Below are 27,872 nucleotides of genomic sequence, written 5' to 3' on the forward strand. Positions count from 1 at the left end.
ACGTGTTCAGCAAAATGTTGGCCGTGTTGCATAAATAAGTTACTCGTTCTACTTCCACACACAGACGCTCCTTCCTCTTTTTCTCTTATTGAGACTCTCAATAAGGGAAAAAGATGAAGAAGCGCCCTATCTATTACTCTCAATTTGAGAGTAATAGATAGTTAGATCCATATAAATTAGATAGATCCAGCTACCGATGTCTACCTTTAATCCATATTCCGTATTAACAAACCATGGTTGTAAGCATTTTCATTTCATTTTGAGTTCATACTGTATGTGACATAGTCTACTGTATTTTATATATGTATATAAAAAGCACATACTTGCAAAAAACAACCATATATAACGAAGTTCTCCATAAATAAACAATAAAATACAACATTTATTTTTTGTTTTTACAAATAACCCAATAACAAAATGAACTGTAGGCCTATTAGTTCCCAGTAATACTTCTTATAATGTTGAACATGCACTTAAAATAATCATACAGAAATAAAACAAACTCCAAATGTAACGTCTGGATGCCAAACGCCTTTAAAAACACACATATGTAGAAGAAACCAAACGTCAGATTGCAGAGGTGGGAGAAGTACTCAGATCTTGTACTTAAAGCAGTGGTTCTCAAACTTTTTCTGTCAAAAAAAAAGTTGCCCCCCCCCAACAGAAATAGTCACGTAATGGGCCAAGTTAACATTTATTAAAATACATCAATATGAACGTGAGCAAAAAAGTGCTATTTGGACCTAACATCCTAGGGGGGTCCGGGGAAGATTTCTTTTTAAATATTGAAGTTAAAAGCATCAATCTGGTGCACTTAGCAAAATGAAGAGATATATGGATACATCTCTCAACACCCATATGAAACAGAACTGTAAACAGATTTTCTTTTTCTTTATGGATATTTTACTAATCACTCCCCTTTTAAACTTTATTCTTGTTTTAAAAACAGGTATGAAATACTGTATGACAGTAAAACAATAAGAGAATAAATGAAAATGTTTCATTTATTCTCTTATTTTTTTATACCCATAATGATCATATAAACGTGTGCCTCGGAAATAACTGTTTACATTAATCGTGACCAAACCGTTTGAGACCCTTTCTAGCCATAACCGTCTGACAGGAGAGGACTCTCTTCCACCTTGTTGTTGATTGATTTCCGGTATGTTGCGCTCTCTCTCGCGCACGCACACAAAATGGCTCGTTCCACACAGAGCCGAGTTTGAATGAAACACAGAGACCCAGACGGCTACTTGTATATTGTAGCATATTATTTTCGAATCAATATTTTTTTATTTATGATTTTTTTTTATTGTCATAACTATTTTTCCTCCTGGTTTCTTGCGCCCCCCCTTGTCATGCCTCTGCGACCCTCACTTTGAGACACACTGACTTAAAGGTAGAGTAGGTAAGAATGGAGAAATCAGCTCGAGTGGCTAGAATTTGAAACTACGCAGTCAAAAGAAATCTGCCCCTTCCTTCAGACTTCCTTACAGAGCCCCTCCTCCAACACACACGACAGCGCACGACCAATGAGGGCACAAGATAAGTTTGTGCATGAGATGGAAGGCTGACAGGCAGGTAGGCCATCCAGTTATTTTAGCCGGACCGGCTAAAATAATTAGTCGTGCTTTTTACAGCGCCACAGCTTCTACAGATGACATTTTTTAATGTATATTTGTCAAAGCATTTAATGTATTCATTGCTATCGGGATGTTAAGAGCATTCCATGGAATATAACAAAAAGTGTTTCTGAAGTGAATTACCTACCCCACCTTTAGGTAAAAGTAGAAGTACCAGAATCTGTAACAAGTAAAAGTCCCGCATTCAAAATGTTACTCAAGTAAAAGTACAAAGTAATAGCATCAAAATAAACTTAAAGGAGATCTATCGTGCTATATCTGAATAATATATTGTAGGGCCATACCTATATAAGGTATATTTATACGTTTTCTTTTTCAAAATACCAAACAGATCATGCATTTTAGCCATGCCTCCTTTCGCTCTATTTTGCTCTCCTCCACCCTGTCTTTGCATGCGCTGCAGTATGCGGAGCTCCTCGTCACTGACGTCAGACTATTTTAAAATCTGTATCAGTCTGTATCAGATACGTTGTAGCCCCGTTTTTAGAGATTTTGGGTATAGAGGATACCTGCCTGTCAGCCTTCCATCTGTGCACAAATTTATCTCGTGCCCTCATTGGTCATGTGCACGTTTGCGTGTGTTGGAGGAGGGCATGGAGGAGGGGCTCTGTAAGGAAGTCTGAAGGATGTATTTTCAAATTCTAGCGCACTCGAGCTGATTTCTCCAAAATTACCTACCCCACTTTTAATGCATCAATAATTATGATCAAAACATATAATATATATTATTCTGAAATGGACCAATCTGCATAATGAGTCATTTTACTGTTGTTACTTTAAAGGGGACCTATCATGCAAAATGCACCTTTGTACGTCTTTTATACATGAATATGTATCCCCGGTGTATCAGGGAACTCACCAAGTGTCAGAAAACACAACCCTCTGAGCCAGGTAGGCCATCCAGTTATTTTAGCCGGGCCGGCTAAAATTATTGGTCGTGCTTTTTACAGTACTACGGCTTCCAGATGAAATGTTCTCAATTTGATGAAAGTTTCTCAAATGTACCTACCCCACCTTTAATAGATTACTTGCACAATTTCACACACCTCTTTAACTCTATTTAAATGTGATCCCAAGTTAACCACATTGAGGTTTATTCTTGCTAATGTCAACATCTACTTGGAATATACGATCATAATTAAATGGATCGATCATAAAACCCTCGATCACTGACTGATCCTCACGCTAGCCGCTGCTCGTGGAGAGAACTAGAAGGCGGAACCAGGAAATGACCTCTGGACGGTCCAATGACATCACAGCCTCGGCGTTCACTCATGAGGGGCTGAATGAGAGTAGCACCCTGACTTTTTTCAAGGATTTCGTGTTGTTTAATGGTCTCTGAGTCAAGCAAATCGCGCTGTGGATCCTTGCAAGAACGGTGGGGCGAACCGGGTCAAGGACATGTCGGCGGAAGGAACTTCTCCGGTAGGTTTTAAGCAAATTAACCCGGTGCTTTGCGCCATGCATGGAGAACCTTCTGTACTTGCTGTGGATGGCAAACGCCATTTCCGTATGCTCTGTCATTTGGAGAGCGGTGATTGGTTAATCCGTGTGTCGGTTCCAGTGCTTGGGTTCTCATTGGTCGAGCAAAAAGAGAGTCGTCAAACCTTGACACCATGGACAGATGCGAGCTAGAAACAGCTAATGAACATGTTTAAGAGTTGAGTTTGAAATGATAAATGTTGAGGTTATAGACTAAGTTTTTAGGGTAATAAACTGCGATAACAGACTAGTAATATGTTGTCAACAAGCTGTAAACTTTACCCATCCAGTCGCTGTCTGTTTAACTTTGCAACCCAGAATGTTAGAAGGACACTCCAAAACATATGGTGGTTAACTTCCATTAAGATATATATTGGGAATTGCAAAATAAACCATCAGAGGAGTTTCGTTTTAACTGCTTTAATAGCTTTATTACACTTTTACAAAATAGGCAGCTGATCCGCTCTCCGACGTTACGTGTTATGATATTTTTTCACCCTAAATTACTGCAGACTGCAAGACACTTCACCCCAAATTACTCCTGTGGGGATTGTCCACAGTACTGAATGTATGTAAATCGCTTTGGATTAAAGCGTCTAACAAATGACATGCAAGTATAAATCCTAAATACCGAGTATAACTATTATACATTGAGCATCACCAGAATATATACAATATTACTAGGAGCAGTTTTTCTTGGAGTCAGTTGATTAATAATTTAAACATTGTGCTGAAACGTATTATTATTATTCTTTTTATTATGGATACATATGTTATATTCTTAATCTGTCTTTTATCATTGTTGGTTGGTTTTTAAAATTGTCGAAAAATAGTAATAAATGGCATCTCATCATCAGTGAAACCTGCAGATGTCATTTAACAGGGAAAAAAAGTGTTTGAAAAACTGAGACTAACGTTAAATATTTTTGCAAACAACTAATTGATTATCAAACCAGTTGATTTCTCAAATGTTAATGAAATATACTGAGTTGTGGATGATGGTGTAGGCATGGCAATACTAAAGTAAAGATACCTCAAATGTGTACTTAAGTACTGTAAGTAATTCATTCTTACAATGCTAATACAATACAATCCACTTTATTTATATAGCACATATTAAAAACAGAGGGTTTACAAAAGTGCTTCATAGCAAACATAACATTATAATAAATATAATATAATATTACAATAATAGATAAAAAGGAACACATAAGAATAGATAAAAGGCACATAAAGGCTATGGACGGACAATAAAAGCATACAAATCGATAAAACATAACTCAAACTGACTCGAAAGCGAGGGAAAAGAGGTGGGTCTTCAGGCGGGACTTAAAAGTTTGAAGAGTGGGGGACAATTTGACATGGGAGGGGCAGGTCGCTCCAGAGCCTGGGGGCTACCGCTGAGAAGGCCCGGTCTCCCCAAACCCTTGAGGGGGTGTACACCTGTAGAAGGTCTGAGATGTACTGAGGGGCCAGCCCATTGAGCGATTTAAAAACAAACGATAACATCTTAAAAGGAACTCTAAAATGGACAGGAAGCCAGTGGAGGGAAGTCAGAATAGGTGCGATTGCCCATGCTTGCGTGTTCCTGTAAGCAGCCGAGCCGCAGCGTTTTGTACAAGCTGCAGGCGTGCCAGCGAGGTCTTGTTTAGGCCGGCATAAAGTTCCCCTGCATTACAGTAATCTAGACGAGTAGAAACAAAGGCATGAATTACACGCTCAAAGTCTAAAAAGGATAAAACCGGTTTAATTCTGGACAGGAGCCTCAAGTGATAAAAACTGGACTCAACCACAGAGTTTATCTGTTTATCTAATTTAAAAGTACTGTCGATTTTGATGCCCTGATTAGTGACCATGGGTTTTGCATACGGTTGCAGGGAACCCAGGTCAATGGAAGGGACATCACCATTTGGTCCAAACACAATGACCTCCGTTTTGCTCTCATTTATATTTAAAAAGTTTAGCGCCATCCAGGCCTTTATGTCATTAAGACAGCCAACCAGTGGCATCAGAGAGCTGGTGTTTTTTTTTTTTTTTAGGGGTAGGTATATTTGCTAACAGCACAAACAAGTTGCCTGACTCCTAACAACATTCAAACTAATAACATTGGCTAAGGAACTCCAATGAGACCAATTCTAAAGCAATTGGATGCATGATCTCATATAATACAATACAAACCTTTATCAATTATGCTACTCTACTATAATGTAATAAAGATAAATATGTTTTATTAACTGATGTTAATTGTATATTGATCTATTTGGAGTTATTTTATATTGTTACTCTTCTCTCTGACAATTAGTGTGGTTTTCACCACTTCGAGCCAATCAAAAGCTTCCAGACAGTTTTAATGACAGTTCTCATCATAATTGAGCACATCTTCACATGAAAGTGTTTAAAAAGTTGTCCAGCTCACTTACATTCTGGAAATTTTTAAAAAAGTGTGTAATTTTAAACATTGTGCAAGTATTTATATATATTTTCAAAGTATCTTTTTTATATACAGAGGGACCTTATCTAAGTTTATTTTGCACTGAAAAAGGGTGTTCACAAAATAAAATAACTTAAAGGAAAGGGATTTAATTGCCATTTTAAGAGTTTTAAGCATAATTGGTCAGTTTTGGGGATAATATCACTTCACGGAATTATTATAGCCTGCAAAATCAAGACATTTACGTTTTCATACTATCCCATGCCTACCAATAACACTTATCGACACATTAAAAACTGCTTGTTTATGACATGCAAAGTGTTTTTTTTAATTTAGTTTCCTCAACGAACCAGCAGCGACAAATGTGCTAAATATGTTGATTTTACATATATTTATGTTTCCTATTCTATGGCAGCTAGCTGTTTTTTTTTTTCAATCGATAAAATATAACGCCTTTCCAATGCCAAGAATAAAAGTCTCTAACCCAAGTTGCTCAAGAACCCTGGGACCACACCTCATATTCAAACCCTCCTCAGCGGCCCCTCCCTGCCTTTAATAACGAACTCAATGAATCGGCACTTATCTTTTGGAACCAGAGATATCTGGGGTGGAGGTCCTGGAGGAGGGGAGGGAGGGAAGGAGGGGGTGTCCGGTAAAAAGACCACTGTATCTAGACAAGAGGCTATATGACCTCAGCTCCTCACCGAGACACAGCAGGCAGCCTCAGCCTCTCAAACACACAATAGCCTCCACAGTGCACGGATACAGAAGCATGGAGAAAGGACCTTACAAGTACATCAGGGTGAGGCCAGCGGAGAAAATGTTTCAGCATTATATAGAAAACTAGTTCTAGACGAGGATGATAATGAGTTTGGACCATTGTATCTTTAAGGAATTTGGCAGACAGTGAGTTTAAACCTTTCTTTTTTTGTCCCGGCAGGATGGAAATGGCAAGGTTAGTCGTGTCTTCCGGATTGGAACCCGCAAGAGCCAGGTACAGTTCTACATAAATTAACCAGAGCTTAACTTTGATTGCTTATTTTTTATGAATATATTTAAAAAAGAGAGGGGCTTTTGCATCAGTGTATATTTAAATGTTTGAACATGAGCCTAAGCCAGTTAAATGTGAGTTATCTGATGTAAAGATACAGCAGAGCAAGAAGTCTGGAGCTCCTCCCCCAGAGATAACGTAGCTCAGCCTCAACAATGTCTTTTAAGATAACATGATCTGACTGTCACTGTGGATGGCTATTTGAAATATATCAGCTAACATGTTCTTCTATCCCAGTTGGCTCGCATCCAGACTGACAGTGTGGCAGAGAAGCTGAAGGAGCTGTACCCTGAACTAAACCTGGAAATAGGTAAAAACCCAGCCTTTATTCTATATCACATGACCCTGTAGAGGTGTGGGCACATTTGGCTTGAATGTAAGACGTAAGACTCTGTGGAGATAAAATAAGATTTGTCCCCAGCTAATCTTACTCACTACTTCATCCAGCCTCCTAAACAAATGTATGCCCATTAGTGAAATTCCCTTTCATCAGGCTGTCCCAGCACATCCCTTCTTAATGCTCAGTCTCAATCCTACCTTAAAGAGCTCATAATCAGCAACCAGCTTTCTATCAGGGACGCAGACAGCATCCTCACATTAAAGACTAGGATTATAGTTAAGGCTGGTTAAGGCTTCCCTAGAACTTCCTCCAGTATCCTATTTGTTGGTATTTTATTATCTTTTACCCTTTTTCTTATATTCTACATTCTAACCTGTAATTTAAATATATGTTGTAATTTTATCTTGTCTTTTTACACTGTCATTCATATTTGTTGATCTATAACGCCTTAGTTGTTTCTTGACATTGGGCTATATAAATACAAACTTTTGATTTAAAATACACACTCTGTATTAACAGTGTGTTATGTCATCATTGACTGCTGACTCCTCACTACTCTTACAGCGATCAACAACTGCTTCATTATTAAAAAGCATTTCCTTCAATCAGCTAGGCTAAAAACCTAAACAACTCTACACAATTATATTAAAGTCTGCTCTTATTTTGAACAGAAACCTTTGCTGATATGTTATGATCCCCTAAAATAATAAGTATGAGTATTTTATCTGAAAAGTTGTGAAAGACCTGTGGACATGTGTTTCATGAGACACTACTGGTGTTTCTGCGAGTTATATCTGGTTAATCAAATGTCTTCTCTCTTCCAGTTGGCATGTCAACATTAGGAGACAAAATCCTGGACACAGCTTTATCAAAGGTGAGGCTTTTCATGGGGCTTTACATCAGCACACAGAACATTCTAATTTCTAGTTTACATATTAATCAAATAATCCCCAAAACATGCAGACTTAAAGCAGTCAATATTTAAATGACATATAGTACCAGTGTTTCCCCTATATACAAATAGTGGCGGCGCAGCGCCGCTGCTGAAATATGCGTGCCGCTGGTAGGGGGCGCCAGCCAAGTACCCAAAAAATAATAATTTTTGATTGTTATGTGGATTTGTAGTATTTGTGTTATTGTATGTTCAATAAAGGTGTATTTTTGCTAAATGTTGAGACATTGCCACTGTATGTACTAGGCAGGGCTGATATTTGGCATAGGCGGTCGCCTAGGGCGCCAGACCTGGGGGGCGCTACGCTGGTAGCTCTGGGAGGGAATTTTTTTTTTGACCGTTGCCGTTCATCCTAATTTTCGGCCTTGATGTAACAACATTCATAATTAAGTAAATGTAACACCCTTTTCACCCCGGTTACACTTTTCATTTGCCCTGTACGATGGGCGCTGTAAGTGATGAAAGTGGGGGATGTTGGCTTATCAGGCGCCCGCAGCTCACAGCCAAAGTGCGAGCGTGGAAGAGAGAGAGCGAGCGAGGGAGAGAGAGAGAGGGCGCTCCGGTACCGGCGCTGTTGTTATTAGAATCTGGTGCTAGCTGCCCTAACGGATATAAGAAGAAGATGTTTCTACAACCAGGGTGGGGGATAGCTCTCCTGTCAGACTGAGAGGCTCAGTGAGGTAAAGGACTCTCTGAGTGTTTAGATAGTTAATTTTAGTCTAGTTATCTCAGTGGGTCTCAAACGTTTTGACCACAAATTATGTAAACACATATTTCCAAGGCACTCCTTTATGATTATTAGGATAAATAAAAACAGGTTTGAAATCATTCCAATGTATACTATAGGAAAGTAATCCAAAAATATTGTTTAAAGTTGGAGAGATACAAAAATATGCATAAATTAATACATTTTAACTGGGTAAAATAAGATATAAATGAACAACTAAAACAAGTTACATTTATTTTTTATTGGCTATGGTAGGTTATTGGTTATGTTCACATACTTATTTGACTATTAAAATGTAAACCGATCTTTTTCATATGGGTTCTTTATAGTTGTACCCCCTAGATCAGGTCTCTAGTAATTGTGTGCTCAAAGTGCACCAGATTGCGGGCCATCTAAGCTAATTTAAAGATGACCCTGAGCCCAATAGAGATTGCCCTGAAAAATGCGTGCGGACGAAATGCCACAAAGGGTTTTAGGCAAATGCCTTCATCAGATGTAAAAAAGTAGAAAACATTACATTCAGTTGTAACTAAAACAAACATTATTTACAATATTATGGACCCTGTTAAAAATGTTTGTAATGTTATCTACTGTAAGTTGGTCGAACGAATGCCTCCTCATCCGGAAGCTGACCGAGCAGAGCCGAGCAGCAGTCGAGAGGAGCCGAGCGCATCCGCGAAGCATACAAAATGGCGACGTCAGAGTTCCCTGTTAGCCGGCAAATCTAAATCTCTTCGGTCACAATAATTTCCCTTTAGCACAATACCGCTTCAGTTGCGCCACTTATGTGACAGACAAGAAGAGTATGTGACAGACAAGAATAGTCAATTCTAATGTCTAACACTTAATGTGGAGAAAGAGATGTCCTGTATGGGTTGATTGTGCGTTGATCTGTTGGTAATGCCTCTGGGTTCCGGTGGGCATGTAAACAAATGCATAATGCTGCGCTATACTTTGTGGCCTCACCCAGTTGCATAGCGACACTTATTGTTTAGGTTTCTTTTAATAAGCAGGTAGTCCTATCATTAGCTAGAACTAGCTAGATCTGATCAATATGGACATAAACGCGAGTGAAGTCTAATCTTACGGGAGAGAGAGATCAGCTGCTGCTGACGAGTCGACACGCAGCACTGCATGATCACATGCAGCAGTGAGCGGACAAAACACACACTTCAGGTTAGAATATCACACGTAGCTATTTTAATTACCTCTCAAACTACCTAAACTAGTTATAGATATGTTTAGTTTTACTGTCGGGTCACTCATTACTGGATCCGCGAGCTGCTGGCATAATAGATTGCCCTTAATGTCGAGCCGTGAGTTTATTGTCTTTCGTAGAGATTTTTCATTTATTCTTTATATATAAAATCTCGCCTAGAGCAGCAAATTGTCTAGAACTGGCCCTGGTACTAGGCCTCAAGAGCCTTTCTTGTGCTGGCAGACACATAGAAACAAATTGGCACACACTAAAAAATTATCCGCGCTCACATTATGCTGGGCCCACGTGCCTTAGCAGCGCTGCTATGACTCCATCCTAGGGGAAACACTGAGTACATTACAGACTTTTATAACAATGTATTGCTCTCTACCCTAAACTTTCCTTGCCTTGCCTCAGTCAGGATCGCAGGATTAGTGTCTAATTTAGGATATACAGGTGAATAGGGTAAACAATTATACTAATAGATATTACTACAAAACACAAAACCAACTTAAATTCCGACAATAATTTTGATGGATTACACGTTTAAAAAATGTCTGCCTTTATTTTATTAAACATGTGTAAATATTAAAACACAAGGTTAAAAATGATTGTTTCATTCTCGTTGTCATTTTAGATTCAACATTTTTTTTAACTGAATATTTCTTAGGACTACAAACACACAAAGACAAATTAGTTGACATGTAATGGAAGCAAAAATAAACACTCATAACTAACCAGGGCATGAAAACAATGCTTTTCCCTATAGAGTTAACGCTTGATTACACACCATACATGACATGTAAGGTCAATTTTTATTAGCTTATAGTAGTAGTATGTTTTTCAATGCAACAGGTAACAATGCACCCTAAATCCCTCTCTGTTTGTGTGTTTTCTCTCAATGCAGATTGGTGAGAAGAGTCTGTTCACCAAAGAGTTGGAGAATGCTCTGGAGAGGAACGAGTGAGTGTTAGCGCTGTCATCTGTGGCTGACACACACTGGCTGCACACCATTGTTTCACCAACCAACACCGAGCGGTAGAGCTCACTGACAGGGATCAATTGAGACAAAGCATAGCGTCAGTTACAAACACTTAGGCCCTATCCAAACCGTGACAAAACGGGTGTTATCCGCTACAGTTCTCTATCTTATAGACGGTTCGGCCACACAAGGCCGACAGGGAAACGCGGATAACGATAACGGGTCCAAAGGGGGGTAGATCTGCGGACGCAACGCTCTGGGGGGCCAAACGGCTCCGTGATTACGCCCTATACAATAATTTCCTGATAACGAAAATACTGACGGGCTGTCAGGAGAGGGGGGGGGGAAAAGAGAGACGTTATTCATTTGTTTTAAAGCTCAATAAATAACAAAGAAGACCTTTGACCGGCACTTTTCAAATTTTGTCCGCAAGATTTAAACTTTAAGGGACATGTTGACCGGAAACTCTGCCGCACGGTCCCCTCGTCCCTTGGAAGAGGTGGGTGTTTTTCATCTGCTGGTGGACTACCGGGGAGATTTACAGCAGGAGCACACGCTTGCCTCGGGGAGGGAGAAAAAGAGCCAGAGCCCTGGCCCCTGCCTCTCCCCACCTCTGCTGCTAAATCCACCACGGAGAATAAACAGAAGGGCAACCATGGTAACCATGCTCGGGAAGTCTTCTTTGCTACTTTTGGGGTATTTTGTGTTGGAAGTACAGCGCCACTTACAGTCCCGGCATATGTACTACAGCGTCTCCAGTGGGTCGAGTGGTCTCGTGTGGAAGCAGGGCCGTTTCTAGCTTTTTGGGGGCCCTATGCAAGATGCTGTTTGGGGGCCCTAGTTTTAACAGTTTTTTTTAACTACAATGGGGGGGATTCCGAAGCCTTTAAGATGATCTGTGGAGATGCATCAATCTGTTACACTTTAATAGGAAAACAGGCTTATTTCACAAAAACCAAGCAATTGAAAATTACAAAAGATGATATTAAAAAGGTAAACAATAAGGCTCCTCTATGTCAATAAATGCAAGAGATGCAGCATTTTCTCAACAATGTTCAGCCCAACGATGATTTGAACTTTATTACCCCAAAAACCCAAGCCACAGCTTTGCTATCATTGCAGTTTAGTCGTGTTTATATCCTACATTGGATTTGTAAGCATATAATGCTTCACCGAACACACAGTGGCAACTGGCCATTAGGGGCAGGTGGGGCACAGCCCCAACTAGTGTCAGCAGAAAGTATTACAAATAATGATTACAAAAAAATGCAAAAAATAAATAACAAAATATATAAAATATATTTTAAGATCATTGTTAATGATCTGATTCGTATGTACATTGCTGTTTTAGTCTGTGTTCTTCTAATTAGTGTCTACAGTGTGTCCCGATTGAGCTGTTTAGAGCCATGTGGGACAAAACCCGATCATGCCCCTCCCTCTCCCTGTCTAAGTGAACGGTGACTGTAAAAACTACACTGCGCATGCTCAGAGTATTGTCCTATTTAATGTGTGTGGCAAAAAAATAATGACCATAGGGTCACTGAGCTGCCATCCCCACCATACATCATCTCACATCATTCAGAGCTGATTGGCTGTAAGTATGTGTGCCGCGAAAAGTGTGGTGTGTGAAGAGGAGAGAGAGACACGTCCTAAAACCAGGAAGTAAGCTGCGCATGGCTTCCCTCCACAAAAAGCAATGATATTTCTCCATGGGATTTTAGAAAATAGCTCAAAATAAGATCTGTGGGAAACGTACCTGTTAGATAAATGCACGTTTTGTTCAGCCGGATAGTATCCACATGTCTACCCTACTTTTATAATTTTCTAATCATAAATCTATCGATTAGATTTATGATGGACTTTTGAAACTACAAGAAGATAAGGAGGACTTTTAAAAAAAGTAATAGAGATTTTTGTCCAGAAGGATAGGCAAATTAACTTCATCTTCAAGTCAAGGTAAGACCGCAATTTTATTGAAAATGGGATCTTACTGAGAGAGAACAATTCAATATTTAAATGATAACATTACATTTTTTGGGTATCCTTTTGTTGAACTGTCTGTTCAAAATTAATCGAAGCATCAGACAAAAGAAGCTTTTGAAAATAATATTATATTTGGATTTAGGTCAAAATATAATATTTGTAAACCTGAAGAGTCAGTGCCAGTGCCTCACCAGCCATGAACCTCACTGCAGAAGCTTATATATAGACATCTACATTTTTTGTGCCCCACCACTTTTGTACATATAAAAACGCCACTGCGAACACAGGAGGGGGCTTGGCTGTCTACAAATAAAGACGGCTCATTTTAATTCTCCCCAAATATATTGAGGCTGAACCTGAACTTTGAATTCTCTGCTCCCATCATAATCTTGGCGATCTTGTTAAAATTGTGAATGCAGAATTAAAAATACTATGTAACTGGTTTGTAGTTAATAAATTATCCATTAATGTGGCCAAAACAAATTACATGTTATTCAACACAAAGTCTGAGAGTAGAAATGACTGCATTATACGGATTTGCAATACAGAGATAGAAAAAGTTGGTGCATGTACATTTTTAGGACTGCTTGTTGACGAAAAACTCAATTGGAAGCACCATATAAATTATGTACAGACTAAACTGTCAAAAACAATAGGTATTTTGTATCATACTAAGAACATTCTTGAAGAAAAGATACTCTTTATAACAGTCTATTTCTCCCTTACCTTTACTACTGCTCCGAAATATGGGGAAACACGTAGCCTATTACGAATAGTCTGTGGTGTTGGTAAATATGAACACACAACTCCCATATTTAAAAAAACTCAATCTATTAAAATGTGTTGAGATAATACAGCTTAAAACAGTACTGATTATGCACAACATTTTCCATAAGAAAATGCCTAATAACTTTCAAAAGCAGTTCCAAACCACAGCGTGAACATATGAATTTAAAAAAGTCACTTGAAAATAAGTGTTCATAATGTTTATATGCAATTATGCATATATTATTATTATTATTATTCATTTGCCAAGTACATGTGTACCTATGTATATATTTATATATAGTATTTTAATTTCCAAAAAAAGATAGTTGAAACTGCTATTGACATGTGCAGAAAATGACCCTATATCAGGTTTTCATATATATATATATATATGTATGTATATATGTATGTATGTATATATATATATATATATATGCATTTATTTTTTTCCTGCCCTAACTTTTATTTAATTTTTTCTCCTGTTTTCTTTATACTCCTTCCTTTCTATACGTTTTTGACGCAATAATGCCGCTGTATTAGGATGATGCACGGGAGGGCTACTTTCCACAAGCAATGCTTCAGCCCTCCCGCTTCTACTCATTTTGTTCATCTTTGTGTGTATGAATGAAACTTTTTTTGTTTTTCGGATGAATACAAAAAAATTTCAGTTTGGGGCCCCCTAGTGGCCGCGGGGGCCCTATGCCCCCGCATAGTCTGCCTATAGGACGGCCCTGTGTGGAAAGACACGTTTCTGTTGCCTATTGCGTGTGGATGGAATACTTTTTTGATATTGAATTCGGTTCGTTTTCATTTCCGTTTCTGTGTGGCTCCAGCCTTAGTGTCAATAGAAAGCTTCAGGTATACATTAGAGCAACCCATCCAGGTCCTTCCCATCCACGTCATGGCCCCTCCCCTTTTTGAGTTAAACATCCGCTGTCATTGAACTGGAAGTTAATACACATTCTGAGGTCCTTGCCAGTCAGATTAAAAAAAGTAAGAGTACCGTGCATTATTTTTACTGAATGGAGTCTAAATATTATTGTCAGTCAGGAAAACAACATACGATTAAATTAAATCAATAGGGTATCCATGATACTGAAACTTGGATTTCCTTGGCTTGTCTGTGTTTTGGATTTCAATGCAGCAACTACAGTCACTTCTTCAAATTGTAACATTGAAACTGAGTAAGAAAAGTACTATTATCGTACCAGTAGCAAGTAGGAATTCAAAGCAGTTTATGCCAATAAAATCTCCCCAAAAATTCAGCAATCAGCTGTATTAAGGTACTTTCTTCTATCCACAACCCCCTCTCAGGACTCCATAAGAGCAGCCGCTGTATGCTTCACATGCAGGAAAACTCTTTCATTTCCTCTCCGCCTCAGATGTAGCAGCTACTGTGACCATGTTAAATATCCCCAGGACTGAATGGCTGTATTATACCATGAGACATAAAGAGCCTGTATATGTGATGTAATGTTCCTGCTCTCTGTCCCACAGGGTTGACCTGGTGGTCCACTCCCTAAAAGATCTCCCCACCACGCTGCCTGCAGGATTCACCATTGGGGCCGTGCTCAAGTAAGTGCTCTCACAGTGGTGTGCAGTAATTCTGTTATATCAGAACCCAAAGACTCTATTTATTCCGGGGGGGATTTGGTATTGTTCCATTTGAATGAAATACATTTTAAAAAATGTTTGTTTTTTGTACATTGTACAACAATATAACACATATGTATTACAGTGCACACAAGGCAAAATAGTTTGAGTGTTCATCTTGAAAATGATAATCAAACATTTGACATTTTTATGTTGCTGCACCGTTTAATTATCTTTATCTCCCTGCTTTAAAATGGGTACTGATTTTTAATATTTTTTACTATGTTTGATTATAATTATTTTGCATTCTGTGAATACTTTTTAATATATATATATTTACATATTATTTATCTAACTTAAAAAAAAAAAATTCTAATCATCAGTGTGTGGGAGAGAAACTCCCTCTGGCATCTATCAGAAATCTCATTGTGTAAACAATTTAGGAAAACATTAATGGTCAACCCTACAATATCATCACAATTTCCCATATTTCCCAGTTTTACTGGGTATAGGAGCTGTGCCTCAGCACAAATAATATATGACATACTACTTTGTAGTGCTTTTTGTGTAATCTAACTGGTTGTCAGCTGTAACCATTCACTGCTTTCTGCTGATTTTAGGAGGGAAAACCCCCATGATGCAGTGGTGCTACATCCCAAACATGTTGGCAAAACTCTTGGCACTCTGCCAGACAGCAGGTACGGTCCAACTACATGTGTATTTCACTCATATCAGAAGTATGGATAGCTCATCTTCATCCTGTGTGGTTGTGTAGTGTGATCGGCACCAGCTCCCTGCGCCGCGCCGCCCAGCTGAAGAAGAGGTTCCCCCACCTGGAGTTCAAAGATATCGTATCCTTTCTAGGAAGCAATGTTACAACATGATGATCACTGAGAATTAAAATGGGAATTGGATTGAATTTACTACACTCTGCCCATCTTTAGCTTAATAGTCCAGCAGATATGTGAAAGAATTGTGCTTTTGATGATAAAAGCATAACATTTGGCACACTGTTAGAGCATGCCTTAAGGAAGATATTTGGCTATAGGGCCATCACAAATTTGTCCAATGGCGCCAATGGCGTCCATTTTGAAAATGGCCACCATTGGTTGTTATTTTACCAGTAGTTTAGGATCCAGGCATGGGCAAACTACGGCCCGCGGGCCATATGCGGCCCGTTGGGCTTTTGAATCTGGCCCGCCGAATATTGGTACAAAATTGTCCAAATTATAGTAAAGACCGCATTCATTTTGCCTTTTTCCTGCAATACCCGGCATTTCAGTTGATCCCACTAGATGGCGCACTCTAGACACAATTTACTTTTGCTGGAGTCAGGTCTATTCTCTCAGCTGGCCCCACTCGGAAACCCGGCAAGATTGGCGAATACAAGTTGTAACAAGCAGTAGCGCTGAGCAAAGTGACTAGAACGTGACCAACATTTATAAAACACTTATATAACGTCAGGCAACACTAACAGGCTTAGTGTGAGTCTGGTTATTTGACCTTACTTTAATAACCATCCGTTCACTGTTATTGACTATTGTGAAGAAGCAGACGTTTTCCTGTTATTTTGTATTATTGCAGCTATCGGATGGAATCAATACATTGGCTACATGTGGCCATCAGAAGTTAAATCATAACGAAAATTACGCCGGTAAAATATTCGTATAGAAAACGGCATATGCCACAATATGATATCAGCAAGTAGTCAAGATAGTCTGATTAGCTTCGGTTGCTATGCTAACATCACCTGTAGAATGCCAGAGAAACGTTCATAACAGCGTTGTGATGCCAAACAGCTTCCAGACTAAAACACATTCACTGATGGGGATGGGGATATTTATCAGCTGCTTGTGTGACAGTCAGACAATGAAAACTTTACAGCGGCTGCTGCCGCGAGTTAACGGGAGAATACACTCCGGTAGACGAGCAGCACTGCAGCGGGCGGTAATGCAGCTGAACCACATTAATAAACAATTCACCACGGCACTCTGGAGAAAGGTACAAGGTTGGAGAAGTAGTTCTTTAATTTAATCTGGCTTCTTATAATTAAAGACTACCCGACGCAGTCCTCTATTGATGTTGTGAGCGGTGTTGCGGAGAAAATCAGCGACGTAAAACGCTGTGTGGGTCAAAAGAAGGCACGTAAACGGTTACGTCATGACGCAAACGATGACACAATGACGCAATAATTCACCTTTGAACCTAATTCACCTTTGAACCTAATTCACCTTTGAACCTAATTCACCTTTGAACCTGCATCTGTAACAATGAGTGGACCAAGGAAAAGAAAAGGCAACATTGAGTGCAGAGTATATAATGATGAGTGGACAGCTAAATATTTTTTCACCGATCTGCTACTGGCCCGGCCCGTCTGTCAAATTGAAAACTCATAGTGGCCCCCGAGCCAAAAAGTTTGCCCACCCCTGATCTAGACCACCTAGGATCTTGATTCTGGTGGTTAATCCTACATTTTCAAGGATGGGGAATGCATTGGTACTATTTACAACATGCTAGAATGTAGCTAACTATATGTATCTGGTATTCAGGGAACAAAATACACAGTAAACCATTAACATATTTATTATGGTGAAGTCATACATGTTACATAGTATATATGAAATATTACAGGTTTTCAACTAAATGCAGAGTTAGTTCTGAAAACACAGTCCACCACAGTGGCAAAGGGCAGTGTACTGAATTGCTACCTTGACACATTCAGGAGGAGTTCACGACAGGCCTGGGTCGATTGGGCTGCTGTGATTGCCAGTAGGCTACTACCACATCCGTGTCAACTGTGCGTATTGACACCTTGCTATACCCTTCCTTCACAGCATCTCCTAGGTGCATTAGGATGTGGGTATCAGCCTCCTCTTGTGTGCATGTTGCAAGTACTTATTATTTGTTTGCCAGTGTTGAGGGCTGTCACACTGGTTGCCAGGAAGAAGAACAGTTCAGCCTTCTTGTCTTCAATGCGCAGAAACTCTGGCCAGTTTCCAGGAATGACACTGGATGGCTCAACGCGTCTATGAACTCCCTTCCCTCTCTTGCTGAGTGTTTCAGCCTTCAGACTTTCGGGGAAATATTCATCCCACACGTCATCAATTCTGCTGACATGCTCCAGCTGAGACAGGATGTATGGTGAGAACGCTTTCTGCGCATAGTAAAAAAACGTCTTAGCAGCACCAGGTCGTAGCATGTTCACAAGAGTAGCCCCATCAAGGATGAGGCATTAACTGTGTGGTGGGATGCAACTCTTGTAAAGAAATCAGGTCCTCCAAACAGCCCACCAAGTCTGACTTGGTACCAGTTCTGAGTTTGCCCATTTGTGACAATCATAATGGACATGCCTGGTTTTCAAGTTTATTATATTTCACGTAATTAATCCCAAAAAACTAATCCAGACTTCCATCACGTATATCAGATACAATGTCGAGCCTAGAGAACAGAGAACAGTCATTCTTCAGAGATGAGAGCTGTTGTTTGGACCTGGACTTATCTTGGACTGGAGGCTGGCTGAATAGAGGGAGGTTTTTCCTTTTAATGGGATCTTTGATGGGCTTTTTCTGTTCGACCAGGCGCTAAGTATTTGATCCCTTGCAGATGTTGTAAGTTTGCCGACAAATAAATGAACAGTCTATAATTGTAATTGTAGGTTTAATTTATCAGTGAGAGTAAGAATATCAAAAAGAAAATCCAGAAATGTACATTATATAAAAGATACCATTTGATATGCATTAAACTGTGGGAAATAAGTATTTGATCCCTTTGCAAAACATGTTATAGTACTTGGTGGAGAAACCCTTGTTGGACAGCACAGAGGTCAGACACTTCTTGTAGTTGGTCTCCAGGTTTGTGCACATCTCAGGAAGGATTTTGGTCCACTCCTCTCTGAAGATCCTCTCCAAATCCTTAAGGTGTTGAGGCTGATTCTTTGCATCTCAAAACTTCAGCTCCCTCCACCAATTTTCTATGGGATTAAGGTCTGGAGACTGGCTAGGCCCATCCATCAACTAAATGTGCTTCTTCTTTAGCAACTCCTGTGTTGCCTTGGCCGTATGTTCAGGTGTATTGTCCTGCTGGAAGACCCATCCATGACCCTTTTCAGTGTCCTGGCTGAGGGAAGGAGGTTATTGGCCAAGATGTTACAGTACATGGCCCCGTCCATCCTCTCCTCGATGCAGGGAAGTCGTCCTGTCCCCTTAGCAGAGAAACACCCCAAAATTATAATGTTTCCACCTCCATTTTGGTGTCATCTGACCACATCACCTTCTACCAAGCCTTCTCTTAATCATTCAGATATTCATTGTCAAATTTCAGAAGGGCCTTTCATGTTCTTCTTGAGCAGGGGACCTTGCGGGCGCTGCAGGGTTTGATCCATTATGGTGTAGTGTGTTACCAATAGTTTTCTTGGGTAAATGGTAAATGGTCTGTACTTATATAGCGCTTTATCCAGTCTTTAAGACCCCTCAAAGCGCTTTACATACTACATGTCATTCACCCATTCACACCCATTCATACAGAGCAGTGTACCTTACTCTATAGGACCTAACATTCATACACATTCACACACCGTTGGCCATGCCATCGGGAGCAACTCAGGGTTAAGTATCTTGCCCAAGGATACATCGACATGTTGACTGCATGGGCTGGGATCGAACCCACAACCTTCTGGTTGAAAGACGACCGCACTCCCTCACAGCCACAGTCGCCCTGGTCTGTGGTCTCAGCTGCCTTGAGATCATTAACAAGTTCCTCCCTTGTAGTTCTTGGCTGATACCTCCCCTTTCTCATGATCATCAATACCCCAAGGGGCGAGATCTTGTTTGGATTCCCAGACCGAGGGTGATTGATTGTTGATTGATGTCCATTTTTTTCCCTTCCATTTCCGAATAATCGCACCAACAGTTGTCACCTTCTCCCCAAGCTGCTTGCTGATGGTTTTGTAGCCAACCCCAGCCAAGTGCAGGTCTACAGTCTTGTCCCTGAGGTCCTTAGACAGCTCTTTAGTCTTGCCCATGGTGGAGAGGTTGGAATCTGATTGATTGATTCTGTGGACTGGTGTCTTTTATACAGGTAACAAGTTGATATGAGGGGTACTTTCCTAAAGGAAATAGACTTATGTAACCGGTCTGTGGGAGCCAGAATCCTTGTTTTTTGCAAGGGGATCAAATACTTATATCCCACAGTTAAATGCAAATAATTGTTTATCTTTTATATAATTTCATTTTCTGGTTTTTCTTTTTGATATTCTTACTCTCACTGTTAAAATAAACCTACCATTAAAATGATAGACTTTTCATTTCTTTGTAAGTCGGTGAATTTACAAAATCGGCAAGGGATCAAATACTTATTTCCTCCACTGTCATACCCGTCCTGTCCGAGTTTCTCAATCTGGTTCAGAGTGTCAAAGACTGCTGCATCTGCAAGGTCTCTAGTATCCAGTACAAGAAGATATTCACTGCTTATTTCACAGAATGGATTGCCCATGTCTTATGTAGCACCAATTAGTGCTTTAACATCTTGTGCAAATGCCATTTGTGCATGTTTGGTCTGCTCATGGTGCAGAGTGTCAGTCTTCTTTCTCTTCTCAGTGGAGGCCTTAAACTCCCCAACCACACATGCCATCTCGGAGGCAAACACCATCCAGCATCGCAGAGCTGCAGGGTTCTCTGTCAGGCCTACAGCACCACCATCACCTTTCACAGAGGCATTGTTCTGCTTGTGGGCCTGGTCAATGGCAATAGCAGAGAAGCTGCGTGTCGTCTTCTTCACAGCAAAGTTTCCTTTCAGAAACTGTTGATGGACATCAGGATGGTTATCTGTTAGCACAATCATGTCACGTAAGTGGACTGGTATCCATCCGGCATATTGGGTGTGTCCCAGGGAAAGGACCCTTCAGGTCACCCTTGAAAAATAGATCAATGATCTCAATGGGATTCACCTGCATAAATAAAGGTTTGAAATTAAATGAAATGAACCAAGGCACAATCTTGGTCAAGGCATTTATGTAGAGTAGGAAGTCGGCCTCTCTTATTGATCGCACATAGATCATCAACTCTATTTCCAGCTGCAGGATGATAGACCAGAAGTGGAACTGGGAACATGACACCACTCTTGTCCACCCGCTACCCCTCCAGGAGGTCACCAAGTACCTTGAGTGCTGCCATCTCAATGTGAAACCGAACAAACATCACAATAAAATGATCTTCACTGTGAGTTGCTGGCCAGCTCCACTGGGTTTGTTTTGCCACAGCGTATAGAGGTTGATCCAGAGTGATCTGACCAGGATTCAGAATCTCTAATGCCAGACATACCTCCTCGATGGAATGACGAATCATGGCCACATATTTGGCCTGGTCGTAGAAGAGGGGAAGTAGAGAAGTGAGCATCGATTCAGCACACAAAGAGAGCTGCCTTCCAAGCTGGTCACTGCTGGGGACAGATGATGTTTGCAGCCCCTGAACTCCCATCCCCAGGTGACTGGGGGTGGAAGAGGAAGGCCACAGGTGGATGGGAAGTTTACTGGACCACATTACCAGGCCTGTTGTGAACTCCTCCGCTGTGGATGCAAAAAGGGTTGCAGTGGACAATGCAAATGTGTCAAGGCAGCAATTCAGTGCAGTGCCCTTTGCCACTGTGGTGGACTGTGTTTTCAGAACTAACTCTGCATTTAGTTGAAAACCTGTAATATTTCATATATATTATGTAACATGTATGACTTCACCATAATAAATATGTTAATGGTTTACTGTGTATTTTGTTCCCTGAATACCAGATACATATAGTCAGCTACATTCTAGCATGTTGTAAATAGTACCAATGCATTCCCCATCCTTGAAAATGTAGGATTAGCTACCAGAATCAAGATCCTAGGTGGTCTAGATCCTAAACTACTGGTAAAATAACAACCAATGGCGGCCATTTCGAAAATGGCCGCCATTGGCGCCATTGGACAAATTTGCGATGGCCCTATAGCCAAAAATCTTCCTTAGGGCATGCTCTAACAGTGTGCCAAATTTCATGATTTTATCATCAAAAGCACAATTCTTTCAGATATTTCACATATCTGCTGGACTATACGTATGAGTCTCAGAAGTGTTGTCCTTAGCCTTGTTCTCCAGCGTGGGAACCTGAACACACGTCTGAAGAAGCTGGATGAGAAGGAGGACTACGCAGCCATCATCCTGGCTGCTGCTGGCCTCGGGAGGATGGGCTGGGACGACCGCATCAGCCAGGTAACACTTCATGATCATCACAAGCCCTCCCTGTGAAGTCTCTCTGGGTCACCATTTGTCATTTAAAAGTATTGTTGGGTTGTATGAGGGTCTGATCTGTAGATGGTGGTGAGAACACCCCAGTTTGGAGTAACAGTGAAGAGTAAAGGTATTTCAGACATCTAAAAATATGTAAATCAGTCACGTTTAGGCTATACTTACAATGGTTTCCCCATATTTCCTTGCCGATATAAAGGGCTAAAGGCGTTATATTTGATGTCTTCAAATCCACCAGACTCCATTGACAAAAACTGTAGTTCTACCTTGCAGAACAAAGGAGTCTCTGATCTCCCGCTGTCTCGATTGGTGTGTTATTGTGTGACTTTGGAGTTTCAATTGGTTCATTTCGATTTACCAAAGTTGCAAGAAAACACACACAAACTAACCGATCAAGGCAGAGGCCATTGAGATGATGTTACATTTGTAAGACACACCACTGCACTTAATTGTTAAAATGACTGTTTTTTCAATGGAGTCTGGGAGAAGAGAAGAGAGCTTCCATAGATAAGTGCCTCATTTAACTAAATGTAAACACATCTGGGCTACACCCTTTAATGCTTTATGTACCTTGGGGGATACAATCATTTGACAGGCTGTGTCCATGTGTGTCATTGGTGTATTTTTGTGTAAAATGGGTATAATAATAAAAGTGCAAATAAAGTGTAAAATAGGTTGAATAACAGCGTGATATGGGTATAATATGGATGTGATAATGGTGTAACTTTGGTGCAATGTGGATGTAACATGGTTGTAATAACGAGTAAAATGGAGTATAAATGTGTAGTATACGTTTATTGTATAGAGTAGCAGTCACTTATTTTTCCTAAATATTTATATGATTGCCCATTTAAGGTTAACAATCAAACTGTCTGATTTGTACACGTTAGATCCTGGGGCCTGAAGACTGTATGTACGCTGTTGGACAGGTAAGAACAACATGGAAAATATAAATATTAAATAAACAAATAATAATAATGGCAAACTACATCCATATGTGTTCTTGAGGGGAATAATCAATGTGTGTGTTGTCAGGGGGCTCTGGCAGTGGAGGTTCGGGCCAGAGACTTAGACATCCTGGAGATGGTGTCGGTCCTCCATCACCCGGAAACTGTGCTGCGCTGCATCACTGAGAGAGCTTTCCTCAGATGCCTGGTACACAAATGCACACACTCGCATATAAACACACACACAAACATTGAAAACTATTAAGAAAATGTCAATCCCCATATATTCAATTCACCTGTCGTTTTTAGGAGGGTGGGTGCAGTGTTCCGGTGGCAGTAAACACTGAAGTGAAGGACTCTCAGGTAAGAACGCTAAGTAGAGGCACACACATAAACACATTTGGATAGCATAAAATGTGTCATTTGCTAAGCCCCTCCCCCTGCTAGTTACTGTTGCTATACCTGTCAAGCTTCATGTAACACTTATGTGTAACACACACACACGCAATTCACAGTAGAAATGCTGGCAGATTTATAACTAACAATGCTTAGTCATCATTGAAACAATGGATTCTTAATTTAAGACAGAAGTAGTACCCGGCAACAGTTGATATTCTCACTGGCAGATATTAGCTAGTCTAACTATAGCTAGGTTGCTAATTTAACGTGAATTAAACATGAGTTGGGTAAAAACGCTGTCTCTTGCTGACTTTTTAATGTTTCCAGCTGACTTGTTTTAGATGAAAACCCTGTGTAAGTTCTTGAATCTGAATTCATTGCTACATACATGATATCATGCTAATAGGCTAAGGCTAAAGCTAAGATGTCCCAGGTACAAAGTTAGCATCTTCACTAGATGTACCCTAACCCAAGACAAGATACAAAAATCAGAGTTACAGTTTAGAGCTGTAATAGTTAGCTTGACTAAAATGTAAGAAGATGAGACTGTTAATTTTTTTTAACATAGTCACTGTATACAATAGAAAAATATACTTCGACACAGACGTTAAAATAATTATTTACTCAGGCAATCTCCTTTGCAAGTCAGTAATTTAACTGAGGTCTTTAGCCTATGAATTGTTAAAGGATTAAGATTAAGATAGAGCTGCTAATGCTAGCCTACATATGCTATCATTGCACAGTGAGAAGTCTGACATAGTGGAATCTAAGCACCAGCACTTCATTGTGAGTGAATACCCCACTCACATCATTGTTCCAGCCTCGAACAAGGTTTTTTCTAACGTGATCTGTAATTCTGCAAAATAATGTTGACTGATGTTGATGGTCAAACGTTTTTTGTGTTGTTGCAGCTCTACCTGACGGGGGCAGTGTACAGTCTGGATGGCTCAGACAGTCTGAAGGAAACCATGCAGACAAGCATCGCTGCTGATGACAAGGTAACAGCGTGATAACCACTGAAACTGTAAGAAACACACAGCGTTGATCGTTCAACTTCACAAAGAGTAATAATTGTCGGTTCCAACCAAACCCAAACTCTTTTTTTACCTTGGGAAATGATATTCAATACAAAGCAAAGGCATTTCAGGAATTTTGTGCTTGTAGAGCAAAAATGTGTCGTAAAAGCCTTTTAGTGTTAAGAGCATCTCGAGGAGACTGACTTTGATTTAGAAATTGAGGGAAAAGTTATTGTGGTCGTCACAGCAGAACCTGCTTATTTTGGGTTCATACTGCTATACTAAGCCAGAAAATTCCGCAGCGTAAATGAACACACCTCACTAAAGGACTGGAGAAACTGTGCGAAGTGTTGTGTTTTTTTTTATTTTCCTTCACCATACCACCTAGCAAACCTTCTGTTGGTATTGTTTGTGTGACAGAGCGTGGACGAGGAAGTGGATGAGCGTGTGCAGCGTGTGGGAGTGACAGCCAGTAAGATCTGCGGAGGCGCCCAGGACCGGGCTGAGCGGCTGGGGATCGACCTCGCCAACCTCCTGCTGAGCAAAGGAGCCAAGGAGATCCTGACGGTGGCCCGACAGCTCAACGACGCCAGATAATCCCGCCCCCCTGGAGGGCAAGGCACTGGAGGAGATTGGGTCCTGGAGTGCAGTCAGCCACAGCCAAGTAAAATCTTGAATTCCTACACATTTGACTTTGCGCGAGAAAACGAACAACTTTTGTTGCCCCTTGTGAGCTAAATCAAGAAAATATTGAGGATTTTAAACTACTTGAACCAAAGTCCTGCATAGTTTGGTCATAATCAGCTTGTTAAGAGTCACTATGGGTCCCAGCCTTTTACACGAATACCTCATGGAACCATCACCTGAGCCATTTCGAACCCACCTTAATACAAAATGGCCTTCCAACATCGTCCTCAGCAATACAGTACCATCATTGGCTGATATCCTTACAATAAAATTCATTTTTTAAAGCATATCAGAATCAGATTAATAAAATGGTATGCCACTTGAATTCAACGTTTTCGTACTCTTTTTCCCAACATAACCAATCAGTGCCCATTAGACCTCTTCTTTTGCTTTTTACATTCTCCGTTGGAAAGGCTTGCTTTGATGGTACCAAAGATTCCGGGGATGTGTGCAAATTGTTTCGAGTGCAGTAGGCATACGCTGCACTGAAAATGGGCCTCATTTAGGTGTGAAAGTTGAGAAATGTAAATATAAATGTGAATTCAGTTGTGAAAAATAGTATTTTTTTCTAGAAGCTTCAACTTTTTTCATCCAGCTCAAGTTGAATGCATCATTGTCAGCTATGGAGGCTATTTTAGACTTTGCTAGTTCCCTTTTTACAGAGAAAGAATATATTTAATACACATGATGAGAACCTTGTGGGAGGATTTAGTTTTACTCTGTTGGTTAACGCTGGAGCGATAAATGCTACTTTTTTTGTGCACTGAGCTGTTATACTGCAAAAGATTGTCCTGTTCATTATTTGCTGATGTCTCTTAGAAGCACCAGTTAGGCTTATGATATTTAAATATGGTGTACATACTACATTTGTGTGTAAAGTATGTAATCGACTGTTTATAAGGTATAGTACACAGGAGTGAACTCGTCAACTGGGAGTAGGGGTAATTACCGTTGTTAGAAATGTTAAGTGGCATAGTCCTTATTTAACTGAAAAATACTACAGGTTATTTCTTTACATTATGAATGTTTACGGCTGCATTGCCACACTGAATAAATAGTCATCATTATGGTCCAATTTGCAACATACAAGTTTTTGGTGTAGTTCTTCTAAAGCATCTTTGCATTCATCAAAGAAAACAAAACATTTAAAATAATGCTTAGCTCTGCCTTCTGTATCTCCTAATCATACCATATATTTTTTTTAATTACGAAATAAAGATCTTGTCGTCATGAGATCGTATTCTTGTAATTATGGCTTCTGTAATTGTATCAAATTAAATTACAAAATACATATTTCTTTATTACGTGATTTGAAATTTGTAATAATGAAAAATTGATCTCTTTTTATGCTTACATTATATTTTACTCTTTTACTATGAGATATAATCTCTTATATTAAAATATCCTATTAATTAGACCTTTTCTCAAGTTTTTAGATGTGGATGTCCTAAATAAGAGAATATCTCATTAAGATATACAGAAGTCATAATTACAAGAATATATACTTTGGTGAATGTAATTCAAGTTAACAAGGAAATGAATGAAAACACATTTGTATGTGCTGTAATGCAAGATGCTGTAATCTTCATTATAAAACTGAAGTGTTTCCAAAAGCGAAACATTTTCAGACTTGTTTAATTAAATAAAAATGTCTTGAATGCCATTTTTTGTGTTAGTTTCTTTCAAAGTGCCATTTCTTCAAATGTCTTTCTGCATATCTGCCTTACTTTTACAATGCCTGTTCTCCTTCATTCTGCATCAGTATACTCAATGTACAGTTTGTGTGATGCCATATCATATTTGTTTTTATTTTATAGTTCTTCATTGTATATTTAACCTAATTTAAACCTCCCGAGACAATGTTAGCCATATTTGTTTTTCAGCTTTATTTTCTGTATGAATTATCATAGAATGTCTCTGTGTTCGGTTTCTGTACCACAGTATTCATTGTTGCACCAATCTTGTAATTGTTTTGCCAGTTCTGGGAACATCATGTCAAATAAAACCACTGATTTCAAGAAACAAATGTCAATAAAGCTATGTGTGTTAAACCTGTCAATTATTGTTGTCCTGTTTATTTTTAATTAAGTGTGGAGAGCTCAGACTTGTGTTGCTGATGATTTACATTACTTTCCTTTCTTACCTATATACTGAAGACTTCAGTCAACACTGAATTTAAAAACAACAATTCCCTCATTGGGGGGGGGGGGGTAGGAATACATGTAACTTAATCCAAATCACCTGATATCTATCGAGGCAAAAGTCAAAATGCCCGTGTTGGTAAAGGAAAATCAGGGATTACCGAAGTCATAAGGGATCCATCATCTAGGAAGCATGAATGTCTTCAAAATAGTACAGAAATACATCTTTTAGTTTTTGAGACATCAATTAAAAAATGT

The 27,872-nt window shown here is 39.7% G+C and overlaps 1 protein-coding gene across 2 annotated transcripts; it reads left to right on the forward strand.

The window, feature by feature from the left end:
- Positions 1-2,853: 2,853 nt before the first annotated feature.
- On the forward strand, positions 2,854-27,532 carry LOC307037430 (porphobilinogen deaminase-like). Of its 2 annotated transcripts, none has more exons than XM_079678298.1 (14): positions 2,854-3,068; positions 6,497-6,550; positions 6,845-6,917; positions 7,772-7,821; positions 10,732-10,787; positions 15,055-15,132; positions 15,771-15,848; positions 15,926-16,001; positions 22,275-22,388; positions 23,315-23,353; positions 23,460-23,579; positions 23,681-23,734; positions 24,682-24,768; positions 25,207-27,532. In XM_079678298.1, exons 1-14 carry the CDS (start codon positions 3,045-3,047, stop codon positions 25,381-25,383), a joined length of 1,080 nt encoding a protein of 359 aa, XP_079534424.1. In that variant the 5' UTR covers positions 2,854-3,044; the 3' UTR covers positions 25,384-27,532. The 2 variants fall into 2 exon arrangements, with proteins under 2 accessions (XP_079534424.1, XP_079534423.1); XM_079678297.1 differs by lacking the exon at positions 2,854-3,068 and adding an exon at positions 6,228-6,358.
- Positions 27,533-27,872: the final 340 nt, after the last annotated feature.

This window comes from Notothenia rossii (assembly GCF_949606895.1).
Source record: "Notothenia rossii genome assembly, chromosome: 4".
NCBI classification, from domain to species: domain Eukaryota; kingdom Metazoa; phylum Chordata; class Actinopteri; order Perciformes; family Nototheniidae; genus Notothenia; species Notothenia rossii.

Coding starts and splice junctions, on each gene's coding strand:
- LOC307037430 (XM_079678297.1), top strand. CDS start 6,329: ATGGAGAAAGGACCTTACAAGTACATCAGG. Junction 22,389..23,314: donor GGGACGACCGCATCAGCCAG/GTAACACTTCAT, acceptor TGTACACGTTAG/ATCCTGGGGCCTGAAGACTG. Junction 23,354..23,459: donor GTATGTACGCTGTTGGACAG/GTAAGAACAACA, acceptor GTGTGTTGTCAG/GGGGCTCTGGCAGTGGAGGT.